Source organism: Pocillopora verrucosa, chromosome 10 (genome assembly GCF_036669915.1).
Source record: "Pocillopora verrucosa isolate sample1 chromosome 10, ASM3666991v2, whole genome shotgun sequence".
In the NCBI taxonomy this organism is placed as follows: domain Eukaryota; kingdom Metazoa; phylum Cnidaria; class Anthozoa; order Scleractinia; family Pocilloporidae; genus Pocillopora; species Pocillopora verrucosa.
Window position 1 is genome coordinate 12,693,616 of NC_089321.1, and position 27,111 is coordinate 12,720,726.

General features: G+C 37.7%; 1 protein-coding gene and 1 long non-coding RNA gene across 4 annotated transcripts in view; both read right to left on the reverse strand.

The window, feature by feature from the left end:
• Nucleotides 1-27,111, reverse strand: part of LOC136283834 (uncharacterized) — an 85,155-nt gene that overhangs the window by 44,178 nt on the left and 13,866 nt on the right. For all 3 annotated transcript variants that reach the window (XM_066173183.1, XM_066173182.1, XM_066173181.1), the window contains exons 6-9: nucleotides 26,822-26,842; nucleotides 25,831-25,851; nucleotides 19,855-19,878; nucleotides 2,590-2,610 (exon numbers count right to left, since the gene is read on the reverse strand). In XM_066173183.1, coding sequence (XP_066029280.1) covers nucleotides 2,590-2,610; nucleotides 19,855-19,878; nucleotides 25,831-25,851; nucleotides 26,822-26,842 — 87 coding nt within the window. The remainder of the gene's footprint in view (nucleotides 1-2,589; nucleotides 2,611-19,854; nucleotides 19,879-25,830; nucleotides 25,852-26,821; nucleotides 26,843-27,111) is intronic.
• LOC136283836 (uncharacterized) lies at nucleotides 14,960-16,870 on the reverse strand. The gene is made up of 3 exons (XR_010718940.1): nucleotides 16,748-16,870; nucleotides 16,386-16,649; nucleotides 14,960-16,017 (listed from the first exon to the last, which is right to left on the reverse strand). It is a non-coding gene; the product is annotated as an uncharacterized lncRNA (long non-coding RNA).

Consider the following 27,111-nt stretch of genomic DNA (forward strand, 5'->3'; position numbering starts at 1 on the left):
TACTGCAGTGCTTTCAGTAAGACGCGGCACCCGCTTCTGTGAATCGCTAGGTATACTTCACCAGACTTTGACGCATCCAAGTCGAATGAGAAATAAATAACACAGAAAATTATAGTCAATCCAATATTGGAGAAGTCACCTTCTTTATTTTTCAAACTCTGTGGTCCTTGATTGTTAGATTTGTTCTTTCTCTAGAATTTTCCTGTTTCTGCATGTTCTGCACGTTTTGAATGTTTTACGTTAATTCATCATGCGTGAAGTAGAGGTACACGTTGTCGGTTACTTGATGTGTTTTTTTTTTTTATCTTGTTTCCCACTTCTGTACGGTAACTCCGCAATCACAATTAATAAGTCTCAGCTCGAACGTCGACTTCTTCGTTGTACGGATCAAATTTGTCATAAATTACATTAAGTACGATTTAGTTCTCGTCCACAGAAGTTTCGGAGAAAAGAGGAAAAAGATAAAAGAGTATGTAATATTTATTGATAAATCGTTTCTATATTTAGATAAGTACCCATTTCTTCGATAAATAACGTATGTCTCTCTTCTCTCGGAAATGAAAACTACAAAAACATAACAACAAAAGAAAACTACAATCCGGCAAAACTACCACGATTCATTACTACCACCAACTATCTTGCACACTCTCCAAATATTTTGAAAAAATAAAGCAAACATGAGTAATTATGATTAATTATGAAAATTATCTCGGCCTCCTACAGATTATGCTGCGAACACTCATGCAAAAGAGTTTAACAAAAAAGCCCAGTTTCATTTGCATCGCATTGCGGAAGGAGCCCTGAAATGTTGTTATGATATAGTGACTTAAAAATACATTGAGATGAACACCGGTGGCTTTTAATTTCTCCGTTCAAAAGCAAAACTTTTAAATGCTGCCATAATAACATGGTTTTACCCTCGCTTAAACTTAATTCGCTACCACATGAATGAAAGCACGTTTTCAGTTCCCGTTGTGTTATTTGCTCCCTATTTTGCTGGTGTTTCTGTCACTGTCTGGTAAAATTATACTAAGATGCTTATGTAAGTAAAATTAGATAAAATGCGTTAAAAGAAGATCAAGAAAATGAAAGTGAATATCCTACTAATCGGGTATATTTGCTCTACCTAGAGCAAACAGACATATCCAATGTGTAATGCACAGTGTAAATATTGATTGATACTAGTATTAAGTTACTCCAATTAATATTGAAAAAAATGTCCATAAACACGATTTAAAACGTTTAGAATTACCTCGACGCGAGTTAACCTTGCTAAACGCGCCTCGTTTACAGGCGCTGGGATATTGTCACAGTGCCTAATTTATGCCCTAATTTCGGAATCATCGCATTTTTTCTAGTCAGGAAAGAGGCAACTCTTATATTTTGACGTTCATAGAACGATATACGTACGTTATACAGGAAAATATAAATTGTAAATTTTTTATTTTACCACAGTCCTGCCCAAAACTTTCACAATCAAAAAGATATAACAACACTCTTATGTGAAATTTCATTTCACTTTTAAAACAGCTAGTTCTGAGGAAAGAACCATGGCATGAAAGGAACCGCGATAACTTTTAATCCGTGATAACTGTCAATATTTAACTTTTATGCCAATTGGAAGTAACGGAAAGGTGAGGCGTATAACCAGTCACGCATAAAAGTCACTGTTTACTTAGACAATAAACCACACTATCTATCGGTTTACCGCCGCAATAAACCACGTGGAAGATGTTGGGACAAAAGTACACAAATGGGGAGGTCGTTGTACAAATAGAGAAACGGTAACTACGTTATCTTTCTAGATAAAAGCATCCCTACTTTTGTTTCTCGTTTAGTACACAGCTTGTAAGGCTGTGTGATAATGAAGATTTCTATGATCCATTGCCAGGATGGTTATCTTTTCCTCTTTTACTCCATCAGTGAAAATAAAACAAAACTGAAAAAATAATCCATATGGATTGTGTAAAATCTCGGCTTTCGTGTGCTACCTGGAAGACTTTGTGCCGGTAATGAAGATTTCTATAAGTTATTAGCAGAGATAATTACCTGCCACCACCCTAGCCCGCTCTCAAAAGAAAAAGAAATGAGGAATTACGATTGGGTATAAAAATATATCCGAGCAGCCGCTGATTTTACGAGAACCCTATGACACATGAGCGCTGAATTGTCACGTATAAGCTTATTGAACGGATGTAGACCATGTTTAAAAGGGAAGGAATTAATGATCAGCAGAGTCACCAGAGTCAAGTTATTCAATCAAACTTGATGAGCGTACATAAACTATAATAGGGCTTTGCATAAAGACTTTTACAAATAGACAAACGGTAACTACGTTGTCTTTCTAGATAAAACCACCTCTACTTTTGTTTCATTTATTGCACAGCTTGTAGGGCTGTGTGCTTATGAAGATTCTATGATCCATTGCCACAAATGGTTTACTTCCCTCTTTTTCTTCCTCGGTGAAAATAAAACGAAACTGGAAAAATAATCCATGCAGACTTTGTACAATCTCTGCTTCCGTGTGCTACTTGGAAGACTTTAACCCGATAATGAAGATTTTTATAATTTATTAGCACAGATAATTACCTTCGCTCTCCTTCTTTAAGTCTGAAAGAAAAAAAAAATCAAGAAGGAATTACCATCGGTTATAGAAATGCATCCGAGCTTAAGCTGATTTTATGAGAACACTACTACACAAGAGCGCTGAATTGTCACGTTTAAGCTTATTGAATGGGTGTGGACTATGTTTAAAAGGGAAGGAATTAATAATCAGCAGAGTCACCAGAGTCAGGTTATCCAATCAAACTTGGTGAGCGTACAGAAACCATAATAGGGCTATGCATTGACTTGGACAAACGGTAACTACGTTCTCTTTTTAGATGAAACAATCCCTACAATTGTTTCTCGTTTGTTGCACATGTTGTAAGGCTGTGTGATAACGAATATTTCTATGATCCATGGCCACAGATACCGGTAGTTATCTTTCCTTTTTTTCTCCCTTTAACTTTTATGCCAATTGGAAGTAACGGAAAGGTGAGGCGTATAACCAGTCACGCATAAAAGTCACTGTTTACTTAGACAATAAACCACACTATCTATCGGTTTACCGCCGCAATAAACCACGTGGGAGATGTTGGGACAAAAGTACACAAATGGGGAGGTCGTTGAACAAATTGACCAGCGGTAAGTACGTTATCTCTCTAGATAAAACCATTACTACTTTTGTTTCTCGTTGAGTGCACAGCTTGTAAGGCTCTGTGATAATGGAGATTTCAATGACCCATTGCTACAGATAGTTAACTTCCCTCTTTTCCTCTCTCAGTAAAAATAAAACAAAACTGAAAGATAATCCCGGGGGATAACATCTGATAATCGAAATAACAATGAAGATCAAAGGCACCAATGACAGCGCACTAAAAAAACCAATAAGAACAAATCAAAGTGCTATACATTAACAGCGACAAGTATGTGTTGCACTTTAAGTAGAGAGAGGAGAAAAAAGTGAAGTTGTTCGACTTTTAGTTCTCGTTCTTATGAAACTCGTCCTATAAAACCAAACAAAGGAATTGCTGTTATTGTTGTTATCGAGTTACTCCAACTTAACAATTATCCATATACACTATAAATACACTGTGACACCTCGAAGTTATTATAATTTCTAATTTTTTTGAAGTTCCACTCAGGTTCGTGCTCTTTGATGGTATTCAGATTTCCAGTTTACTTTACCGCTAATGCATGAGTTTCTTTGCCGCTAAACCACTAAAATATATTTATACCGGGTCAAAAAAAAAATAAAAGTTGTGACCATGCCTTTCGCCAAAAGCTCTTACTTGCTCGAAAACCTGTGTTAGTTACAATCATCAGAATCATCTGAATCAATTGACATGCTCAACTCAATCCTCTCTCTGCGGTAAATCTCGAGCCCTAACACCGGCCAAATATGGCCAGGCGCTTTGCCCGAGAAAAAGCAAATCGTACTTTGTGAGTTTTCCAGTAAATTCATGTTGTGCCTTGCTACCTTAATACATGTTCTAAATTTCATTTTATACTTATCATAATGGCGAAAATAACAAAACACGACGAGACTTTTAATTCAACCTCCTTCATATGTCCAGTGCATCTATTCAGTGTATGATGCGATCACATGACTTAATTAATTCTTAACTCTTCAAGTTCAAAAGGAAAAAAAGAAGCTGGGCCCATCAACTGTTCTGCGTCCAATGCACAGTACAAGTCCAAATAAAATCCAATTTAAATTTTTCTCTATCACTAGAGCGTTCAACCTTCAATCGACAGTCACTTAGTGCTTTAAGAGTATAGATCAACAAAATAATTTAATGGCCTTATCATTTTTATATTTCGACGACTGTTGCGCTTTTGGAAATGTTAAGTATGACCATATGGCAAACGAAAATGATCAGTGTTAGACTTCTTACTGTTTTCTTTCAGCCGTTTATATTTCAAAATGACAAAATTCAGTCACTAATCGTGTGCAATATCATTGATCACTTTTCTGAAGACGTCTTAAGTAGGCATTTTGGGTAGGTGAGTGAAATCGGAGGTGTTTTGCTGATTCCTGTTGATGTAAACACCAGGGTTAAACTACAAACTCTAGCATTCAGTGTAATGCAACGTAACAAGGATCAGTTCCAGTCATTGCGCACTAAGAATAAAAAAAAATTGACGAAAAAATATCATTAGCTTTGATAAAAAAAGAAAAAGGCCAGACATAACTTTCATAGGAAATGAGATTTCTTTAAGAACTGCTTACCCGGAATAATGCATCTCGAAGAACTGAATAAACTACAGGAAGCAGAAAATATACTCATTTCCTGGATTTCAACTGAATTAAATTTTTTTTTCTCAATGCATTCGGGTAAGTTCTCTTCTTGAAAGTTTCCAATTAATCTTTCAATCTACTGCTACTGCATTCGTTTATTGGCTGTTTAACTACTGCAGTAAGGCCCGGCACCCGCTTCTATGAATCGCTGGGTATACTTCACCGGGCTTTGACGCGTCCAAGTCGAATGGGAAATCAATAACACAGAAAATTATTGTCAATTCAATAAATATTCGAATAGTCACCTTCTTTATTTTTCAAACTCCGTGGTCTTTGATTGTTATATTTGGTTTTTCTCTAGAATTTTCCTGTTTCTGCATTTTCTGCACGTTTTGAATGTTTTACGTAAATTTATCATGCGTGAAGAAGGAGTACACATTGTCGATTACTTAAAATAATTTTCAAGTAACTTTGTGTTAGCCTCAAACGTCAAATAATTTTGGACAAATAAAACATCAGCAGTTCTTCTCAACTTGTTAAAATATCGCGCCATAATACGCCACGTGAATCAAATTCGGAATATTTTTGCAAAGATGTTAAGTTGTTATGAAACGCTTAACCGAGGACTACAAAGACAGAAACAAAGACAGCCAATGAACACTTTGGCATCTAACGTACTGTTAATTTACAAAACAAAAAAATCTGCAGTTGCCGTAGAAAGCGAAGGAGAACGTGTGCTAATGGTTACTGGTTAGCCAAATATGATTATGTGACTTTTTAGAATGCCTTAGTAATAATGCACACTTTTGTAGACGAGAATAATAGGATAATCTTGTGGCTTTCCCAATAATAAGACTTGTGGATTTCACTGCCGCATATCTTTAATAACAACCATCAGATAAACAATTGTCACAAGGGAGACTAATGTTTAATGGTTGTTTGCCGAAGTTTATAACACCGAAACTTCGTTTTTAGCCGGTTTGTTCGCAGTGGAACCAATTAATGGGCCAAAGAGAGGGAAATTGTTTTTCATACCATTCGCCGGCGGGTGCTTTACCGAGGTAGCCACGTACTCCAAATCTTATTGAAAGCACTGTTACTCAGAGGCAACGTTTATTAACTGAACTAAATGTCAAAGTAAAGGGAGGCAAGTTTCTTAAAACTACTATGGTGCTGCTTCAGTGGAGAGTATAACAAAATGATTTCCTTTTTTTCAACTTTGTTGATAATTCAAATTGGCCACCGTAAAGAGACTCAAAGACCGACAACTCGAGCGTTAGCCCCTCCTCAGACGTTTCCGGTAAACCCTCAAGCATAAAAAAATTGCACATTTAATTAGGAAAAATCGCGCATACAACCATTTGTAAAAACCGCGCTACACTCGTTATTTCCACCCTGTTTTGTTGTTCTTGTCAATCTGTCACTGTCTGGTAAAATTGTACTTAGATGCTTAGGGTTTGCAATCAAGAGATATAATAAGACTTTGATGCGAAATTCCATTTCACTTTTAAAACTGCGGCTCTGAGGAAAGAGCTATGGCATGAATTGAACTGCGATAACCGCATGATGACTGTCAAAATTTAATTTCTATGCCTATTGAGAGTAACGGAAAGATGAAGCGTATAAACGATCACGCAGAAAAGTCACTGTTTACTTGAGTAACCGGCGCAATATACCACGCGTTAGATGTTGGGAGAACATGAGAACATAAATGACCTCCCCATACATAAATGACCTCCCTAATGCCTCTGAATTAACTGACCCTCTGCTTTTCGGTGATGACACCAGTATCTTTTATTCTCACTCAAACCCAAATTGCTTAGAATTCGTACTTAACGATGAACTCCAAAATATTCATGTTTGGCTAAAATGCAATAAGCTCTCAATTAATATAAAGAACAACTACGGTACCAGAACAGCCAGTAACTATCAAACGCATTTGTGCCGTACAAATCTCAAGCAATTTCACAATTCTCTACCAAGGTCCTAAAATTTGGAATTCTCTTCTGTTTCAGTCACTCGTTCGTCAAACCTTCTTTCAAGACGAAAATACAAGGGTTTTTACTTAAATAATCACTGAATTGGCCTAACCGCACATTCGCAGCACTTTTCTTTACTTTATTTAATAATATAAGCAAGGCGGCTCTCCCATAAGCCCGGTGGCTTCCTGGGTCTCCTCGCCTTCTAGCTATAACCGCTGTAAGATAAATTTTTTGTACTGTGTAAATAAGGCAAATAAAAGATGACGATGATCATGATGATGATTTAAAGCCACAAGCCGGAGACAAAAGTACACAAATGGGGAGGTCGTTGCACAAATAGAGCAACAGTAACTACGTCATGTTTCTATATAAAACGATCCCTACTTTTGTTTCTCGTTTAGTGCCCAGAAAATCGAGATTGTTAAAATAGAGTGCTTGTTAAAATAGAGTGTTTGTCAATAACAAACTGACTAGAATCAAAATCGTTACGTTAACATGCAAACGCTTAACCGAGGACTACGAAGACAGAAACAAACATAGCCATTGGACACTTAGGTGTCTAACTGTTTATTGAAAAAAATTTAATTGCAATTCCTGTGAAAACCAGAACAGGAGCAAGTGAATTTTTTTTTGAGAAGAAATCGACGGCTCGACAAATGTTTACCATCTGATAAGAAACACGAGTCGTGGGAACAGTTACAATTCATTGGCTGACTGATTTATCCAATTACCCATATAAACATTATTAGTGGACTGTATCGGTAATAATAAAAACTTCAGTAGACGAGAATAACAAATTAGTCCTAAGGTTTTCCCAATAAATAGAACTTTTGGAATTCACTACCACGTATCTTTAGTTTCACTCAATGAAAAAAGGAGCCGAGAAAAACTAAGATCACAAAAAATACGTTCTACGTTGCCACTGATTAGCCAATTGAAAGTATGCAGACCTTGTGTACAAAGGACGTTAACGTTTAGCTGAATCTACGTAGTCATCTTATTTATTTCAACTTCACGAGTGTGTATAAACTCTGAGAGGGCCATGAACGCATAGAGGGAGGGGGGTTAACCTGTGCCTCCTCATCACACCCATTCTCAAGGGGTACACGAGAAATATTTTTTCCTTTTCCCTTAAATAGCAACAATAAAACATTGCCGAACAAATAATCAGCTTGTCTGGCTGTTTTGGTGGTCGTTTGAACGGTAGAGTCGCGAGATGAACAAGAAAGAGATTAGAATGGATACTGTCAGTGTGTAGTTCACTATAATATATTATATTCTCTATTCATCTTGACTGTGAGACAAGACCGAATGCCACACAAATTGACAGACGGTAACCACGTTATCTTTCTAGGTAAAGCTATTTCTACTTTTGTTTCTCGTTCAGTGCACAGCTTGTAAGGCTGTGTGATAATGAAGATTTCTATGATTCATTGCCTCAAATACCGGTAGTAATCTTTCCTCCTTTTCTCCCTCCGTGAAAATAAAAACGACAAAAAAATAAATAAATAAATAAATAAAAGAATAACTTGGATCACAAAAAATGTGTTCTGCGCTTCTTGGCAGGACCGGAGACTGAGAAGCTTGTTTCCAATTGCAAGCAGAAGAAAACTCTGTAAACAATAAGCAACTGTGAGTCAAAAAGTGATGTACGGAGGGAAAACGATAGAATCCGCCTTGGCCAGAAGAACAAAGGTTTGGATCGTAGCATCAAAATTTGGGAACGTTTCCGAACATGTCTATGTGGAAATTTGATACACACATGATATTTCCTTGTATTATTTTTGTACCCTGCTTGCTGAAAGTGTTTGGTATGCAGATTTGGATGGTTACCAACATTCTGGATCTTTCTGTGACTTTTTGGAAGCTTTCAAACAAACTCACAAAGTAAGACCTAAAACACCTCGCGATCTTAAAGAGTTCTTTTGGGCAACTTTTACCCATTTCCAGCAAAAAACGAAAAAGGTCTTGAGTTTCCGAGAACATACTGACCTAAATGTCGGTAACCAGTAACTCTATGTCCTTTCAGAGGACCTTTTGGGAAACTCAGGCAGCAGGTTTGCATGTCAGCAAATGAAAGATTTGATCAGAAATAAAACGAGCAGATAAACAATTGTAACAAAGAAGACTAATATTAATTTTAATGATTGTTTGTCGAAGTTTAACACCGAAAACTTCGTTTGAAGCCAGTTTGTTCTTGGTGGAACTACTGAGCCAACCAGAAAGAAATCGTTTCTCATACTATCCTCCGGCGGGTGCTTTACCAAGTTAGCCACGTACTCCAAATCTTATTGAAAACACTGTAATACTTAGAGGCGATATTTATTAACTAAACTAATTGTTATAATAAAGAGGGACAAGTTTTCATAAACTAATGTGGTACTTCGTCGGTGGAAGTAAAGATATATATATATATATATATATATATATATATATATATATAAACATTTTTTTCCTTTTTATCAACTAAGTTGATATTTCGAATTGGCCACTGTAAAGAGTTTCAAAGGCTGATAACTCGAGCGTTAGTCCCTCCTCATATCACATTTGAGAGAAACTAAGCAAACTAGATCGATGTCAATTTTAATGGCTACGCAGTCTAATTTAGTGGAGAAAAAATGGACCGATATGATGACTGATTGCTTTCATCAACATCCCTTATAAGGCAAAACTTATGCTTCATACACGAAGGCGACTGTTTTATCAGGGTTTCTAAACACGAGGAAACTGATGAAAGAACGAGGCGGCGGCCGAGTACTTTTATTGTATTGGAGGGTTTAGAAACCCTGATGAAACACGAAGCCCGAGTTTATAGAATGGCTTCTCCAAAGGGTCTAATCTATTAGTAATAAACACAAAAGCAAAACAACGATCAGGCGTGTATTTAGTTTTTGCTTTCTTTTGTTTCATTAAACATGAACAGATTTGTTAGGCAGTGCGATGAAATATTTTTTTTGCGTTTTTACAAGTGCGGCTTTTTATGAGAGGTAGTGGCACTTTGCATTGACCTCCTCTGTTGCGATTTTGAAAAGTGGAATAAGCAGCTATGCCGGGATAAGTCTTGCCAGTTTCGACCACCAAATAAAGCCAAAAAGAAGTTTCTTTGCTCGAACTTTCGAAGACCAAAAGTCAGCACAGTACAAAGAGAAGTGGGCTGTTCATGTTTTCTGAAATTGGCAAACTGCACGCGAAAAAAATCATATCCTTTTACTCTGGCCGGGGAGTGTGTTCAAAGCGTGCAAAGTCTTGAAGAAAAGGTTGGAGGACCTGCATAGCCTCTCCCTAAAATTCTGCCTTACAAAGTTCTTCCGAACAATCGAACGAGCATTTGTTCAAATGTCGCATTCCTTTGTTAATTGATTTCCAAACACACGTGTTTGTATATCCTAACACCTATTTTTGGATATATAAAATATTTATATGAGCTTAAACACAATCCCTATCGCTATTTTTGAGCAGCATTTACTTATTCATAGAAGAGAAAACTAAAACATTGCGGTCACACGAAAATTTTTTTTCCTGAGATACGAAGGAAATTGCTTATATTTAACTACCGTATTCCGGTATTCCCGAAAAATACGGGCCATGACCATATGTATCTTTTAGTGAATTATAAAATTCCGAGACTGTATTCTGGCATGAGTCATGCAGCGAGATTTCTCTCTCAGTCACAGGGGTTCAATTTACAGCTTCTTGCTTAGAATTCGGTATACCAAGTTGCAGTGCTGCTCTTTTGAAACCGTTCAACAAGTGATTTATTAATGATAAATTACTTGAACTTTTAGTCAAATATCACAGCATTAACAAAAGCATAGCTACGCTGAAAAGGCTCATTGAAAAATGAGTATCGTTGGGAAATGGAAAGAAAAAAGAAAATTATTTACGTTCCTGAACGATGCCATAGATCTGCGAAAGCATGGAATTAAAAAAGAAATACAATAGCTCAAGGCCAATTGTACATTTATACTAAGAGACTTAGATCAGTTTAACAAAACAAAAAAATAAAAAAATTAGTTAAAAGATATGGAGTTCATAACTTTAACACGACTTTAACTTTCCGGCACGACTTAAACTTTTCGGCACGACTTAAACTTTGCGGCACGACTTAACCATTCCGAATATGGACACCCCCAGTCAAAATCCGGTAGCGGATGTGGACCCCCTTCGCAGATTTGGACCCTTTATCAAACTTTCCTTTTAAGCATCGTTTGTGTCATATTTGGTAACTAATTGTATTTGGAAGCTTTTTGTCGATGTTCTTTTCAGTGACAAAACAACATTCCTCAATAAAGATAAGGAAAAACAGCCATTTTGTTTCATTTCTGCCGAATTTCTTATAGCGAGTCGTACCGTATACGTAGGAATTAAATACGAACAAACTACAGCATTCGAACTATTGAAATTGTTGTAATAAATCCTCTATCTAAGTGTTCGTGTTTATGTGTGACTGTACCGAATGATAGTAGATCTTTAGTCTTGAGCTGTCAAATGATGTTTTCAGCTCAGTACCGAGCTGAGATTGTAGAGACCCTTTGGTAACACCTTGCTGATAGTATAAGGACCTGACCACCCCCGCTCCAGTTTGCCTCCTTTTATTGCCTCGTTCCGTAAGTTTCTCAGCAACACAATGTCGCCCTCCTTGAATCTTAGTGGTTGCTGCTTTGCATCCTATGACTTCTTTTGCCGTTCTTGTGCTTTTTCAATGTTCTTTATTGCCTGAACCTTCACCTGGTCTCGAATGTTCGTCATGATACGAACTTTCTCATTAAATCAGCGGTTGGATCTCCAATTTTGTCAGAGAGTGAGTCAGTACTGCTAGGCTTTGACCTGATTTCTGTCTCAATGAGTAGAACGGGTGCACGGCCAAACATCAACTCGAACGGTGTGAATTTGGCGGAGTCATTGTTATTGGTTCGATAGGCGAACAGAATGGACTTGATGTGCACATTGTTGAAGGCCTAAATGTAATAACTGTCCTAAATGTAATAGAGTCCTAAATGCAATAAGTCTCCAATGCAATCATAGAACTCCTTCAGTGCATTGTTGTTATAGCGGACATCCGCATTGAGACGTTGAAGTGACAGCTGTTGCACCAAAAAATCCGCAGACCAATATACATGTCACATTACGGGCTCGCTGATGTCAATTAGCATCTTTTTATTCGCTATCAGTCGAGAGGCATTGGCTGTAAACCGTTATAATAATGAACAAATGGAATAAAATGACAGCTGGCAAAACAATAAGTACGCTGACCAAAACCTCTCCATATATCACTGACTCAGACTCTAAAGTACAATAAATTTTGGAAAAATTGACAACGTTATTCTTGCGTGATTAGTGATGGAGTTAACAAGTCATAAACCAAATTGCAAACTTGGACAAGGGAGTCTGCTGACTTGTAGGTCGAACAATTTGCAGGCTTCGATATACATTTTTTGTCTTTCCATGCCTGAATAAACCTTGTTACCACGCACATTTTGTTTCCCAATTCGGGCCTCTAGAGAGTTATTACTTTCAAATTCTCGAATATCTTCGTGAGTATATGAATATGGACAAAATAATTTTTCTCCCCAAGAGAACATAACTGGGACAATTATGTTTTCTTGATCTTGAAATGCACGCAACAAATCCGACAAACAGATTAGGTATTGCATGTGTCTGCATCAAATTATATACTCAGTTACGTACATTTAACAGGTATAAATGCAAAGAAGCTGCTGTCCAACACATCATCACAAATCATCGGCTCAGATTGCCAATCACAATGCAGACATTAAACAAAAATCTGGAGCATGTCATGAACGAGCTCGCCGACGCAAATTTTTTGGGCACCAAAATTAAAAGTCACTTGTCACTAAAAAAAAAGTTCCTATGGATGAGGTGGCACTGTAATTCGAAATAAGCAACAGGTCTTTTCAACGCATGCTTGTTACTCTATTACGTTTCATATGAGGCCGGAAACAGTCACACAAGTGAGATATGATGAACATTAAAAATGTTTGTTTATGTTGAAGGCTGTAAATGATGTCCCGGTCCTCAAAAACTCGCACAAAAATTTGTGTCCTTGCTCTCTCTGAGATGTGAGTACATCTAATCGTGTGAGCCGTTTTTTAAGGGATATGCTAATTGATCAGTCAAAGAATTAAAAAAAAAATTAAGGAAACAGGGGTTGCTCGACGCACTGATTTCCTTAACGATCAGACATTAGATAAAGTAGCATGAACTCACTCTGAATCGGACTTTTCTTCTACTGAATCGGCGCTATGAGAATGACATGCACGTAAAGAGCATAACTTTCCAGTTTCAAAAAAGCTGGCAATAAAACAAAGATTTGCCTGCCCAGCAAAATTTTAGGAGTAAGTCGAGCTAAAATGCAAACTGTTCTAAACATAGGCAAACGTCATCATCGCCACAACGCTAAGTTTCTTAATAGGGCGAAACTGAAACCCATCAGAGCCAGAGACGTTCATGCCAGGCACCAAATAGATTTGATGGATATGAGCAGAAAAGGATCCGTGAAGATGAATGGACATTTGTGGAGGTACGTTCTATTAGTGATTGATGTTTTCAGCTATTTCCTTTGGCTTCGTCCTTTGGAAAGCAAATCAAGCCAAGTAATTGCAATTAAACTGGAATGTATTTATATAGAGTATGGATCGCCAGAAATAATCCAGTGCGACCAAGGAGGGGAGTTCAAGAAAGCCTTGAAATTACTTTGCGATCGCATGAATATAAAATTGATTGACAGTCGTCCGCGCTATAACCAATCACAAGGCAAGGTAGAACGTTATCATAGGGCACTAAGATCAAAGATGGAATATGACCTTCAAAAGATAGGTCAATACGGTGTAAAGTGGGAGAAACAGCTCCCTCTTTATCAAAGAATTCTAAATAATGATCCCAAGGAAGTGATAGCTTACAAAACACCATTCGAAATATACGTTGCACGAAATTGTAACGCCTTCAGAGAGAGCACATTACAATACGAAATCCTTCCTAGTGCTGGGAGGGCTCGCCCAACTAAGAATGACCGTTACCGGCGTTCACGGCAAGCTTTGAAATTACGAAACCGAGCTAAAAAAGCCACGCGTAGATGTAATAAGCGGATGCAGCGAACGCAACTTCGCTTAAATCCGCCCTCGGTTTACAGCTGCGGAGGAAAAGTGTATATACGTTTGAGAGGGAAACCATCGAATAAACAGCATGTGACGGAGGGTCGTATCGAGAAACGAAAGATCAAGTTGCGCACCTATGTTTCATACACCTCACCACTTTCAGGGAAGGAAGAAAGGAAATGGGTCTCTGTGAACGATATCACAAGCCTTAAACTAGAGTGAGGAAAACAGAAACAAAAATGCGCCAAGCTGTCTTAAAAGAAAAAAAATTGACCCCTAAAAAAAGTATTACATGCCCATAAGAAGTAATGATCATGCACAGGCTATTGAAGACCAGGGTTTTAAATTGCTCTACAATCCTCCTGGAGGTGGCAATTGCCAATTTGCTGAACTATTGTACCAGGCAAAGAGAATGGGAATTTTGAGATCTCCTGAAACCATAAGCAAAGAAATAGTAGAGCACAAGTAATCCGTTCGAATACAACGGCTTCCCTCTTTTGGAGCATTTGGCAAATAATGAGGTCGCTTGCTGACTATATAACTCATATGGCGCGCGATGAGACCTATGGGGATCAGATTACGCTGTATGCAGCAGCAAACTTGTGTAACATCGACATCCAAATAGTTTCTTCTCTAAGAGTTGGTGGGCAGCATGCGTTCAATCCGTCAGCAAGTGTTTCAGCAACTACCGTGTACCTTGGGCATTTTGCTGAGAACCAAGGCGAATAATATGTGAGCTTGGAACAAGTTGCCGATCACAGCGACGGTAGTAAAAAATAATATGATGTAAATGACCCAGGAGAAGGAGAAATTTCCGAGAATTATGCAAATAAAATGCATATAGAGCAGGACGTCGTTAATTTTGAAATGAGTGACACTTACGCGAAAAGTGGCCCCGTTGGAATATCTTGTTTTAAGCGCACTAGCAAGGCAAGATAGGCCTATCTTGCCCGCTTGGGATTGCCTACATAGATCCCGCGCAAGAAAACTTACAAAGTTCGTAACTTGTGGACGATGTCGACATATACATAGAAAATATTAAACGACCCTCCTAGGTTTATTGTGCTACAAACACAGTCGGCTTTCGCTCTCGGCTCTCGAAATAAGTCATTCTAAATTCTTATTGAAGCGAAATCTTTTTCTATACAATAAATCAATTATTGATTAAGCTAAGAGAATATAAACTCTCTCTCGACCACGCTTGTTCGGTCAAGATGGCTGGATATTAGCCTCGTTTTTATTTTTTTTATGGACCGAGACTTCGACTTAGTCCATAAAAATGCAAAACAAAAAAAAAAAGAAAAGAAAAAGAACTCGACCAATACCCAGCCATTTTGACCTCACTCTTGGTCAATAGCAAAGATGAATATATTACGTGCAGACCCATACAAATCTGGCAAGGGAAGACGATGCAAAAAATGCACTTCCGAGCCCGGAATTTGTCCAACGTATAGGTCAGTGGACTTCCTTTTCCTTGCAATTCGGTTCACGAAGTGTTAACTTCAGCACTGATCATATAAGAATATCGTCAAAATCTATTGCACTAATTAAAAGAGTCTGAACCAATGACATAAAGAGAGCTATTGGTCAGCGTTCTAATTGTTTTTACGTCTGTCAATTTGGTGCCAAAAGCATATCAGTATAAGGCTTTGTACCAAATGCTTCTCAACCTTTGTCTTTAGCAAATAAAAAAACGCTGATTAATATCAGCGAGCCTGCAATATGCCATCAATATTGGTCATAGGATTCTTTGGTGCAACAGCTGTCACTTCAACATCTCAATGTGGATGTCCGCTATAACAACAATACACTAGCGCAGTTAAACAATTACATCGGAGACTTATCACAGTTAGGACCAAATGTTATTACATTTAGGACTTTATTACATTTAGGACAGTTATTGCGTTTAGGCCTTCAACACACATCGCAGTCATCTTGGTTGTCGTTTACGTTAACGTCTGATTCATTATTTCATCAAGACCATGCGGGTGGTACACCGCACTGATCCTGTGGTCCGTGCCACACAACTTAAACAGCTCCTCGTTGACCCTGTTGACGAATTATTGGCCTTGGTCGGACATCACAATTTTCGCCACTCCGTATCTGGTGATCAGGTTGTACAGGAAATCCGCTACACCTAGAGGACCGATGAATATTTGTCTATTAGAGCAAGTCAAGTTTAAACCAAGCTTGAACTTGACTCAAGCAAGCATAAAAAAAAAGCTATCAATATCTAGTAACTTTGCTACATTTTCCAAAAAAAAATAGTTTTGGCTTCGTCAAAATTGTTGCAAATTTTTGATATTTGTGACAGGCTACACGCAAGGAAAATCATGTAACTGAATTTCCATCAGAAGGATTATTTTGCGCGCCTATTCAAAAGCGAGCATGTTGAATTACTGTCCTTGATAGATTGACAATTAACGTGGTAAATAATTAAATAATAACATGTGCTAAATATCCTTAAACCTCGCTACTCTACAATTAATTTCGGATACTACATACCTTCAGCCGATTTCCCTTAAAGAGGAGCTGCCTCTGGCCACTTGCTGAAATAGCAAGTTCAGGTGATCAAGTACTTATTGCCACGGAACGTTTCGGGCAGAGGTCCTACCAGCTCGATACCAATACGATGTCACACAGTCTCCTTTACTTTAATCAGGCATAGCTAGGCAGTCTTTTCGAGGCTTTGAAGTACGCTGGCAAAGGTCGCAACGCTTGACAATTTCAGTCCTCCAACAATCGAACCCAATAGTAACGAGATGTAACCTGGAAGAAGGACAGGAAAACAAAAGTTAAGAGTGATCAACTAAATTGTAACCACAATTTTAAAGTTCAAGAGAAGCATCACTGAATTAAGTACAGACCTTTTCTCTCGTCTTGTCACGGCCGAAGTGACCAGCAAGTTTGTCAGAGTGACAAGCTTTCAGTATTTGCTGCTGCTCGTCTCGGCTGAGAACCCATCTTTCAGGATGACCATTTTTCTGACTAATAAAAAACAGCGCACCATCTTCAAGAACGAATTTTTGGGCTTTCCTGCGTAAATCTCTTCCCTGATCTTTCAAAAAATCGATTGGATGCTCGTTATGGCGGAGATAGTGAAAAAAAATTCGTTGTAAGCCTTCGTTTCGGCCATCGCTGACGGAAGGAATCACGAGAGTAAGGGCCTGTTTACACGGAGGGTGGGGGACACCAGGTAGGCGAGGTAACCCGCCTAGCCGTGGTCGAAAAAAAAAAACGCGTTTACATACAATCTTACAACCTCGGGTTGCTAATGTGAGGTTTCTTGAGGTTGTTGTTGCGCTTGAAATTAAGGAGTTTGAGCAGAGGCGTCCCAAGCTCACATCTCGAGAAAGATGAAAGATTAATTCTCGGGTACATATGTATTTATTCATGAAAGCGTCACGCGTTGTGTTACGCGGTGTTAGGTTACGCGAGAACCCGTTGACCTAATACGTTATACGGAATAGTTTGGGAACGAAATATTGTCGATTTACAACGCTAAATATTCCGAAATGTGAACATTTTACACTCCTTGTGTATCCTTTGCAGTTTCTGGTGATTTCTGCCATGAAACAGCTAAGAAATGTCCAACGTTTTTAAAACATGCATGTTTCGCTTTTGAGCTTTTTGCTATGAACGCGACTCCACCTTGGGTTACCCCACCTTGGGTTACCCCACCTTGAGACATTTACATGGTAAATTGTCACTCCGGCTGACCGGGTTACTCTACCTGGCAGACCGGGAAACCCGCCTAGGCGGGTCACCGCACCTGTCGTGTAAACGTGATCAAGATAATATAAGAAATTATATGGACGGGCGGGTTACCCCACCTAAGTGGGTTACCTCACCTACTTAGGGTCCTCCACCTCTATGTAAACAGGCCCTCATGATAAAGTAGAATGAAACCTTTTGCAGCAATTGAATTCAGTTGTGGAGCACACAGTAACGATAACACAAATTACTCAGTGCCGATAACTTGTTCCACGCACCTGAACTTTTCTCCACAAAAACGATTAACGATGAGCGCCTCAAGCGACTTATTGTCTAGTAAATATTTATCACTTCATACCGATAATTTTTCAAGGGTGAAAGGCAGTATTGATAACTTAGTTTGCTGACTGGCTTTTGGTGCCTACGGCTTTTTTCCGTTAAAAAGAAATACCAGACCAAGCGCTCTAATAAATGTGATTTTTACGCTTTGAGCCTCGAGAAAACCTTTTTTCAAAGTTTCCCACTAAGTAGTTACATAGCAATGACCTGCGGTACATACTATTGGCGAAAAGCGCTCGATTCCAAGTTTCTCACAACCTGAGCTTAGACTGTTTCGAGACGAAAAAATCACCTATGTGCTCTTTCATATCAGTAAGTAAATAATTACTAAATTTAACGGCACTGTTAAAAAGACTGCATTATATTCCGTGCTGGGCTTAAGAGAGAAAAGAATCTATTTGACACATGGTCGAGAAAAATAAAATAACATAAAACAATGTAATTGTAACTGCAATTGTAACAATGTAAGTGGTAACTTAGTGTCTAGTATCTATTTTAGGTTATTATAAATCGACTCGACCGAACGCTAACTAGACAAAAAAACCTAAAAGGACCGTTAGTTTAACTTATTTTTAATCACAAGGAAACATCAGATAATACTAATAATAATTAGTGTGCATTCTCGGCTTACGAACCGTAGAAAAAGTCCTAATGTAACAGTAGTAGGTGGAGCAACAGAATTCCGATGTGGAATCACGATTTTTCGAGCCTCCATGGCATGGCAAACGAAAGTCAGTTGGAGTATTGGGTTTACTGGGGGCAGGGGAACAACTTTTGGTTCGAGTTATCAAGAGTGACGACCAATCGAGGACCCGAGCGATCGGGATTCCACTGAAGTGAAAATAATTAAAGCTTTCACGCGGTTCACATTCACTGTTAGCATATTTATCATTTCATGCTTCACATCTTTTTCAAAAGAATAACAAAAAATCAAACGCTATCAATTTTAACAGTTCGTTTTTATTCCAGAGTTTAGCACTTTCGCGCAGGTTAACGAAAACCCCTAGTTGTGACGGGATGCTGAGAACCAGATAACATCAATACGCATGTTTTGAATGAAAGACATATTTTAGTACTTACTGGAACGGAAAGTATTATCTATTTCCACTAGTACATTAAGGATTATGTTTCACTCAGTTTTGTTGGGTAGTCCAAATGCGCGGAGGGGGGTCCGAATCTACCAGCGGATTTGGACCGGCGGAGGTCCATATCCGTTAACGAATTTAGACCGGGAGTCCATAGCCGCCGGCAGGTTTGGACCGGGGTGTCCGAATCTAAGACGGGTCCAAGTCCGCTAAGACACCGGAATGTTAAAGTCGTGCCAGAAAGTTAAATCGGTGCCGGAATTTTTCAGTCGTGCTAGATAGTTGAAGTCGTGCAGGAAAGTTAAAGTCGTGCTGAAAAGTTGAAGTCGTGCAGGAAGAATTTAGTTTACTTTTAAGCCAGACACTGTTGAAGTTAATAAACGACCTAATTGCACTGACAATACTATTTAATCAGCCTCAGAATTATTTCCCGTGACTGTCATTGAAAAACATTTGACCGTAAATTGCTGGTTGGATCCCACAGATATCAGCCGTTAAAGCCTAATCAGTTAAGTTCTGTCTATGGAGAGTATTAGAGAGAAGCACTCGCTGCAGCTGGGGAATGATTCAGCTTATTTCCAAGCATTAAGCAACGTTATTCCGATGTGTTTTCTTTTTGTTGTTGCTATCGTTGTAAATTCATAAAACGATGCTTATATCAGTTTGGGTCAATATAATGTGGTATTAGAAAATAAAGGAATTGAAACTCAATGAATCTTTGAGTATATTTGCTATTATCAAACATACATATCCAATATGTAGTGCATAGAGTGAATAATGAAACCCTCAAAACAAAAGTTACTAAGATCCATTATCATAGGCAACTAATAAATTACCTTCCAGCTGCTTGTTCCTCTCCTCTGAAATGAAAAAAAATGGCTAATTACAACAAGGTTTGCAAAATCACGTAATGAAATGATATAGAGAACCTACAGATCAGATGTCAATAAAGTACATAATTTTTTCCAACCACTGAGCCCCTTGGTGTTGCTATGCAAGACTAATTTACCTAAAAGACAAAAGTATTTCCCCAACCCCAAGAGTGTATTGTATACATAAATAAAAGTTAACAGAAACAAATACAAGGGTTCCGATCTACGGTATCGTCTGGGAATGAAAAGGAAATAGAAAATTATTCACATTCCTGAACGATGCCGTAGATCTACGGTTGCATGGAATGAAAAAAGAATTACAACAGCTCAAGGTCTGTTATACATTTATACTAGAATGTGTAAATCAGTCTTACGTAATTGAGTGTACTCTAAAAAAATGAAATAAAAAATACGGAGCGTTTAACTGGGGACATTTTCTTTTATCAAACATACATACATATCCAATGTGGACTGCAAAGAGTAAATATTGAAACACCATCAAATAAAAGTTACTAAGGTTGACTATCATAGGTAACTAATAAATCATCTTCTCGCCTCTGCCTCTCCTCAAAAATGGAAACAAAATGATTAATTACGATAAGGTTTGCAAAATCATCTCAATCCCTCAATCAAATGATATAGAGAACCTACAGATCTAGTGGCTGAAGAGTGCATAATTTTTCCGAGTATTGACCCCTAGGTGTTGCTATAATGCAAGACTAATTTACCTTAAAAAACAAAAGTATTTTCCTAACTCCAAGTGTATTCAATACATACATAAAAGTTAACAGAAACAAAAACAAGGGTTATTTATTGCAGAAATGTCTGATAAAGCAGCACTGTTTTCGTTGTTGCTTTTCTTTATGAGGTTGCTTGTTGACTAGCGAATAGCGATGAAAAGTTCAGACGAATTTCGATCACATTTGGGAGAAACGAAGCAAGCTCGATCGATTTTTTTTTTGAATGGCTACGCAGAGTCTGATTTAGTGGAGGAAAAAAATGGACTGATATGATGACTGATTGCTTTCATCAACATCCTTTCTAAAGAAAAAATTATGCTTCATACACGAAGGCGACTGTTTCACCAGGGTTTCTAAACATGAGCAAACTGATGAAAGAACGAGGCGGCGGGCCGAGTGCTTCTATTGTATTCGAGTTTTTAGAAACCCTGATGAAACACGAAGCCCGAGTTTATAGAATGGCTTCTCCAAAGGGTCTAATTTATTAGCAATAAACGCAAAAGCAAAATAAAAATCATGCTTGTATTTAGTGTTTGCTTTGTTTTGTTTCATTAAACTGCTGAAACATGAACAGATCTGCTTGTCAGTGTGATGAAATATGTTTCTGTGTTTTTTACAAGAGCAGCTTTTCAATTAGAGGCAGTCTCACTTGAAGTTCATTTTACCTAGTGAAAAAGATACAAGGTAAAAAACAAAAAACAAAACAGGTGGCGGCGTCATATTGTTCCTTGAGCTGCTACACACTGGAGATGAAAGGCTCGAGCAAACAAACTTTGGAAGACACCTGAAATAAATTTATGTTCTCGAAACCTAGGTGTGAAAAAAAGTGAAAAAAGTGAAAATAATTCTCATTAACAATTGCAACCTATTATCTTTGTGTTACTTCTAACTCTGAGAAGTCAACCGCCATTGCCCACCCTTCCCCCCTTAATTTAAACAGATAATATGAAATTTTATGTGTGAAAAAACGAAAAAAAGCGGAGAAAAAAGATAAACGATTTTTGCCGCTGTTGTCTCTCTCAAGCTATGAAGAGTTGCCGTTAACCAATCATATTTAACACACGATTTAACGTAAGGTTGTGAGATCTTACACGTCCATTATCAGATTTATTTACCTCAGGAAAACAAAACATTTGTAATAAAAACATATTTATACAACGTGAAAATAAAGAGACCAAGACGTTCGAAATACCTAGCGCTAGAAACCGTTAGAGAAGGTAACGCTTTAAACGGATCAGTTGAGATGGAATAGCTTAGTCATTTGCGAAATTCAATTTACACCAGTTCATTCTGGCATGAGTAATGTGGCAAGATTTCTCTCTCAGTCACTGGGATTCAATCTATAGCTTCTCACTTAGAATTCAGTATACCAAGCTACAGTACGGTTCTTTTAAAACCCTTGGCGCTAAAGGAGCGAATCGTAATTATGTGAAGCAAATATTCCTTAATGATTTCACCTAGCTACATTAGTAACTTAATGTCCATTTTGTCGTGTTCTGTTTATTTCCATAGATCGAATTCTTCATTAATTTTGGACCGTCCCAGGGGGCGCATGTTGTCTACATTAGGAGCTCGTTCATTTTATGCTTCTGCCCCCACAATGTGGAACTCAGCCTTCCAGCAAATGTTCGGGAAATAACATCACTCAGCATTTTTAAGAAAAAACTTAAGACACATCTTTTAATTTAGCTTACGACAAATAACTTTTCTCGGGGATGGTCAATTATGTATAATTATTTAGCATAAGGTTTTATAAATATTTCTTACAATTCATCATTGTTACTGTGTTTTTATATATATTTTTAAATTCATGTAAAGCGCTTTTGATCATTTTTATGTTACAAGGTGCTATATTAAGTGAATAAATAATAAAACCATAAAAACTGTAAATAAACACCTTCAAGTTATTATGATTTTTATTTGTTTTAAAGTTCCACTCAGCTTCGTGCTCTTTGATGGTATTCAGATTTCCAGTTTACTTTACGGCTAGTGCACGAGTTTCTTTGCCGCTAAACCACTCAATCAGTCTCTAAACCATAAACTTTTAAAAAAAATCTACCTGACCAAAATAATTAAAAGTTGTCACCAAACCTTTAGCCAAAAGCTCTTACTTGCTCGAAAACCTGTGTTAATCACAATCACCTGAATCAATTAGATAACTATAGTTATTTAGACTAAACCTTCGTTGTAGGCATATAATCAATGTAATCATGTTGGCCTACAAAATCCCTAGTTACTTCAAGTTGTTGGAGACCAATTCCGCGAGTTAGAAAGTAAAAACACAAAGTCTTTTAAGTTCACTGAATTTTTCTTTTCCTAGCTACCTTCCGCCCCATGCTCTTCAACAGGTGTTGTAATTTCCCGTTTATTACACTTCTAGTCCATGAATTTATTTGCCGTGTTCCAAAAAGTTTAACCGGAAAGCGATCCAATAAGCGTCAATATTAAAAAGGTCGATAGAAATCTGAGAGAAGAAAAAACAGATGTCTCCCAGGGATACACGAACTCCAGAAAGTTTACGTCGCTTTCTAGGGTTCACGAGAAGCCACCGGTTTTTTCTGGAACGCCCAACTGACTGCGCAAGTAAAGAGGGACTCGCATGTGGTGTAATTCACAGCAGAGAGGGCTTGCAACCAAGTTACAAGACAAATTTCAGTTATACAGCATATAATGAAATCACGTTGCAGCTGCTACATAAAATTGGTTTTATCACCCGAATGACCGATGCCTTTCGTGTTCTTTTCTCATCCCTAGTGGGTGGGGGATGATGCCTTGTTTCCAATGCTTTCAATCTTGGATATTCTGCACTTCTCCATTTCCTATATTCAGCAAATTCTAGCAAATTGTCCACCATTTATAACTGTAAATTCTTATAGTGCTTTACTACCTAAGTATATGTTCTAAATTCCATTTTATACTTATCCACTTGATAATGGCGAAAATAAGATACAACGAGACTTTTAATTCATACTCCATCATATGTCTAGTACATGCATTCAGTGTATGATACGATCACATCACAAGAAACAGGACTTCTTTCTAAACTTGCCAATTCTTAATGTTCAAAAGGAAAAACAGAAGCGGGGCCCATCGACTGTTCCGCATCCAATGCACAGTTCTAGTCCAAACATATCAAATTTAAATTTTCCTTGCGGCGCTATCACTAGAGCGTTCAACCTTCAATCGAGAAGTAAAGCTTACTAGGTGCTTTAAGAGTATAGATCAACAAAATAATCCAATGGCCTTATCATTTTTATATTTTGACGACTGTTGCGCTTTGGAAAAGTTACGTATGACCATATGGCAAATGAATATCACCAGTGTCAGACTTCTCGCAATTTCCTTTCAGCCGTTTATGTTTTAAAATGACAAAATTATCACTAGTCGTGTGCAAGGACATTGATCACTCCTCTGAAGACGTCTTTAGTTCGTCTTTTGGGTAGGTGAGTGAAATCGGAAGTGTTTTGCCGTTTCCTGTTGATGTAAACACCGGGGTTAAACTACAAACTCCTGCATTCAGTGTGATACAACGTAACGAGGATCAGTTCCGGTAATTGCGCACTAAGAATAACAAAATTTGACGAAAAAATATCATTAGCTTTCATAAAAAGAGAAAATAAAAAGGCCGGAAATAACTTTCATATGAAATGAAATTTCTTCAAGAACTGCTTACCCGGAATAATGCATCTCTTAGAACTGAAAAAACTACAGGAAGCGGAAAGTATACTCATTTCCTGGATTTCAATTGAATTAGAATTTTTTTTTCTCATAGCACTTGGGTAAGTTCTCTTCTTGAAAGTTTCCAATTAATCTTTCAATCTACTGCTACTGCATTCGTTGATTGGCTGTTTAACTACTGCAGTAAGACCCGGCACCCGAATTTGTGAATCGCTGGGTATACTTCACCGGACTTTGACACGTCCAAGTCGAATGAGAAATCAACAACGCAGAAAATTATCGTCAATTCAATATTGGAGTAGTCACCTTTATTTTTTAAATTCCGTGGTCTTTGATTGTTAGATTTGTTCTTTCTCCGGAATTTTTCTGTTTCTGCATGTTCTGCACGTTTTGAATGTTTTACGTAAATTCATCATGCGTGAAGAAGGAGTACACATTGTCGATTACTCAAAATAATTTTCACTGGTAATTTTGTGCTAGCCTCAGACATCAAATAATTTTGGACACGTAAAACACCAGCAGTTCTTCTCGACTTCTAGTGAGAAAACAAACTTGAAACTCAAAGCTGTTAAAATATCGCGTCATAAGACGTCACGTAAATCAAATTCGGAATTTTTTTGCACAGATGTTAAGTTTTTATGAAACGCCAAACGGAGGACTATAAAGACAGAAACAAAGACAGCCATTGAACACTTTGGGGTCTAACGTACTGTTAATTTATAAAACAAAAAAACCTTCTGTTGCCGTAGAAAGCGAAGAAGAACGTGTTCTTATGGTTACTGGTTAGCCAAAACATAAGCAAGTGACTTTTTAGAATGCATCAGTAATAATGCACACTTCTGTAGACGAGAATAATAGGATAATCCTGTGGTTTTCCCATTAAATAAAACTTGTGGAGCTTATGGGCCAACGAGAGGGAAATTGTTTTTCATGTTATTCTCCGTCGGGTGCTTTAGCGAGGCAGCCACGCACTTCAAATCTTATTGAAAGCACTGTTACTTAGAGACAATATTTATTAACTGAACTAAACGTCAAAGTAAAGAGGAGCAAATTTCTGAAAACTACTAAGGTGCTTCAGTATAACAAAATAATTTTCTTTTAGTCAACTTTGTTGATAATTCGAATTGACCACCGTAAAGAGATTCAAAGACCGACAACTCGAGCGTTAGGCCCTCCTCAGACGTTTCCGGTAAACCCTCAAACATAAGAAATATTGCACATTTAATTAGGAAAAATCGCGCATACAACCATCCGTAAAAACCGCGCATACACTCGTTATTTCCACCCTGTTTTGTTGTTGTTGTCAATCTGTAGCTGTCTGATAAAATTACACTAAGATGCTTAAATAAGTAAAATTAAATAAAATTTGTTAAAAGACAATCAAGAAATGAAAGTGAATATCCTACTGATCGAGTATATTTGCTCTACCTAAAGCAAACAGACATATCCACCGTGTAATGCACAAGGTGAATAGCGAAAAACTTTAAGATTAAAATTATTTAAAAAGTAATAGATAACTTACCTGGAGATAAATTAAACAGCTCTAAAATGGAAAGAAAATTATAATTGTTAGAGACTTGTAGTTCTCGTTCTCAAAAAACCCATCCTTATTTTGTTGAAGATAATCTTGAACAAAATATTTCCATTGTTGGTATTGAGTTGTTTCAATTAAAATTGGAAAAAACATCCATACACACGATTTAAAACGTTTAGAGTTACCCCGGCGCGAGTTAACCCAGCTAAACGCGCCTCTTTTGAATGCGCTGAGATATTGCACAGCGCCTAATTTATGCCCTAAATTCGGAATAACCGCATTTTTTCTAGTCAGGTAAAAGGCAACTCTTACATTTTTAAGTCCTTAGTATAATATACGTACGTTATACAGGAAAATATATATTGTAAATTTTCATCTACCATGGTCCTGCCGAAAACTTCCACAATCAAAAAGATATAACAACATTCTTATGCGAAATTCCATTTCCCTTTTAAAACAGCTAGCTCTGAGGAAGAACCATGGCATGAAAGGAACCGCGATAACTCTTAATCTGTGATAACTGTCAATATTTAACTTCTATGCTAATTGGAAGTAACGGAAAGGTGAAGCGTATAACTGGTCACGCATAAAAGTCGCTGTTTACCGCCGCAATAAACCACGTGGGAGATGTTGGGAGAACATGAGAAAAGCTGTTATGTCACATGCCGGAGACAAACGTACACAAATGGGAGGTCATTGTACAAATAGAGCAACGTTAACTACGTTATCTTCCTCGATAAAACCATCCCTACTTTTGTTTCTCGTTTAGTGCACAGCTTGTTAGGCTGTATGATAATAAAGATTTCTATGATCCATTGCCAGGATGGTTACCTTCCTTCTTTCACTCCATCAGTGAAAATAAAACAAAACTGAAAAAATAATCCATATGGACTGTGTAAAATCTCGGCTTTCGTGTGCTACCTGGAAGACTTTGTGCCGGTAATGAAGATTTCTACAAGTTATTAGCACAGATAATTACCTTCCCACTTCTTAAACCGCTCTGAAAAGGAAAACAGATGAGGAATTACGATTGGGTATAAAAATATATCCGAGCAGCCGCTGATTTTACGAGAACCCTACGACACATGAGCGCTGAATCCCCTATAAGCTTATTAAACGGATGTAGACCATGTTTAAAAGTTTAAACGAGGAGGAATTGATAGTCAGCAGAGTCACAAGAGTCAGTTTATCAAATCAAACTTGGTGAGCGTACATAAGCCATAGTAGGGCTATGCATAAAGACTTTTACAAGACAAACAGTAACTACAT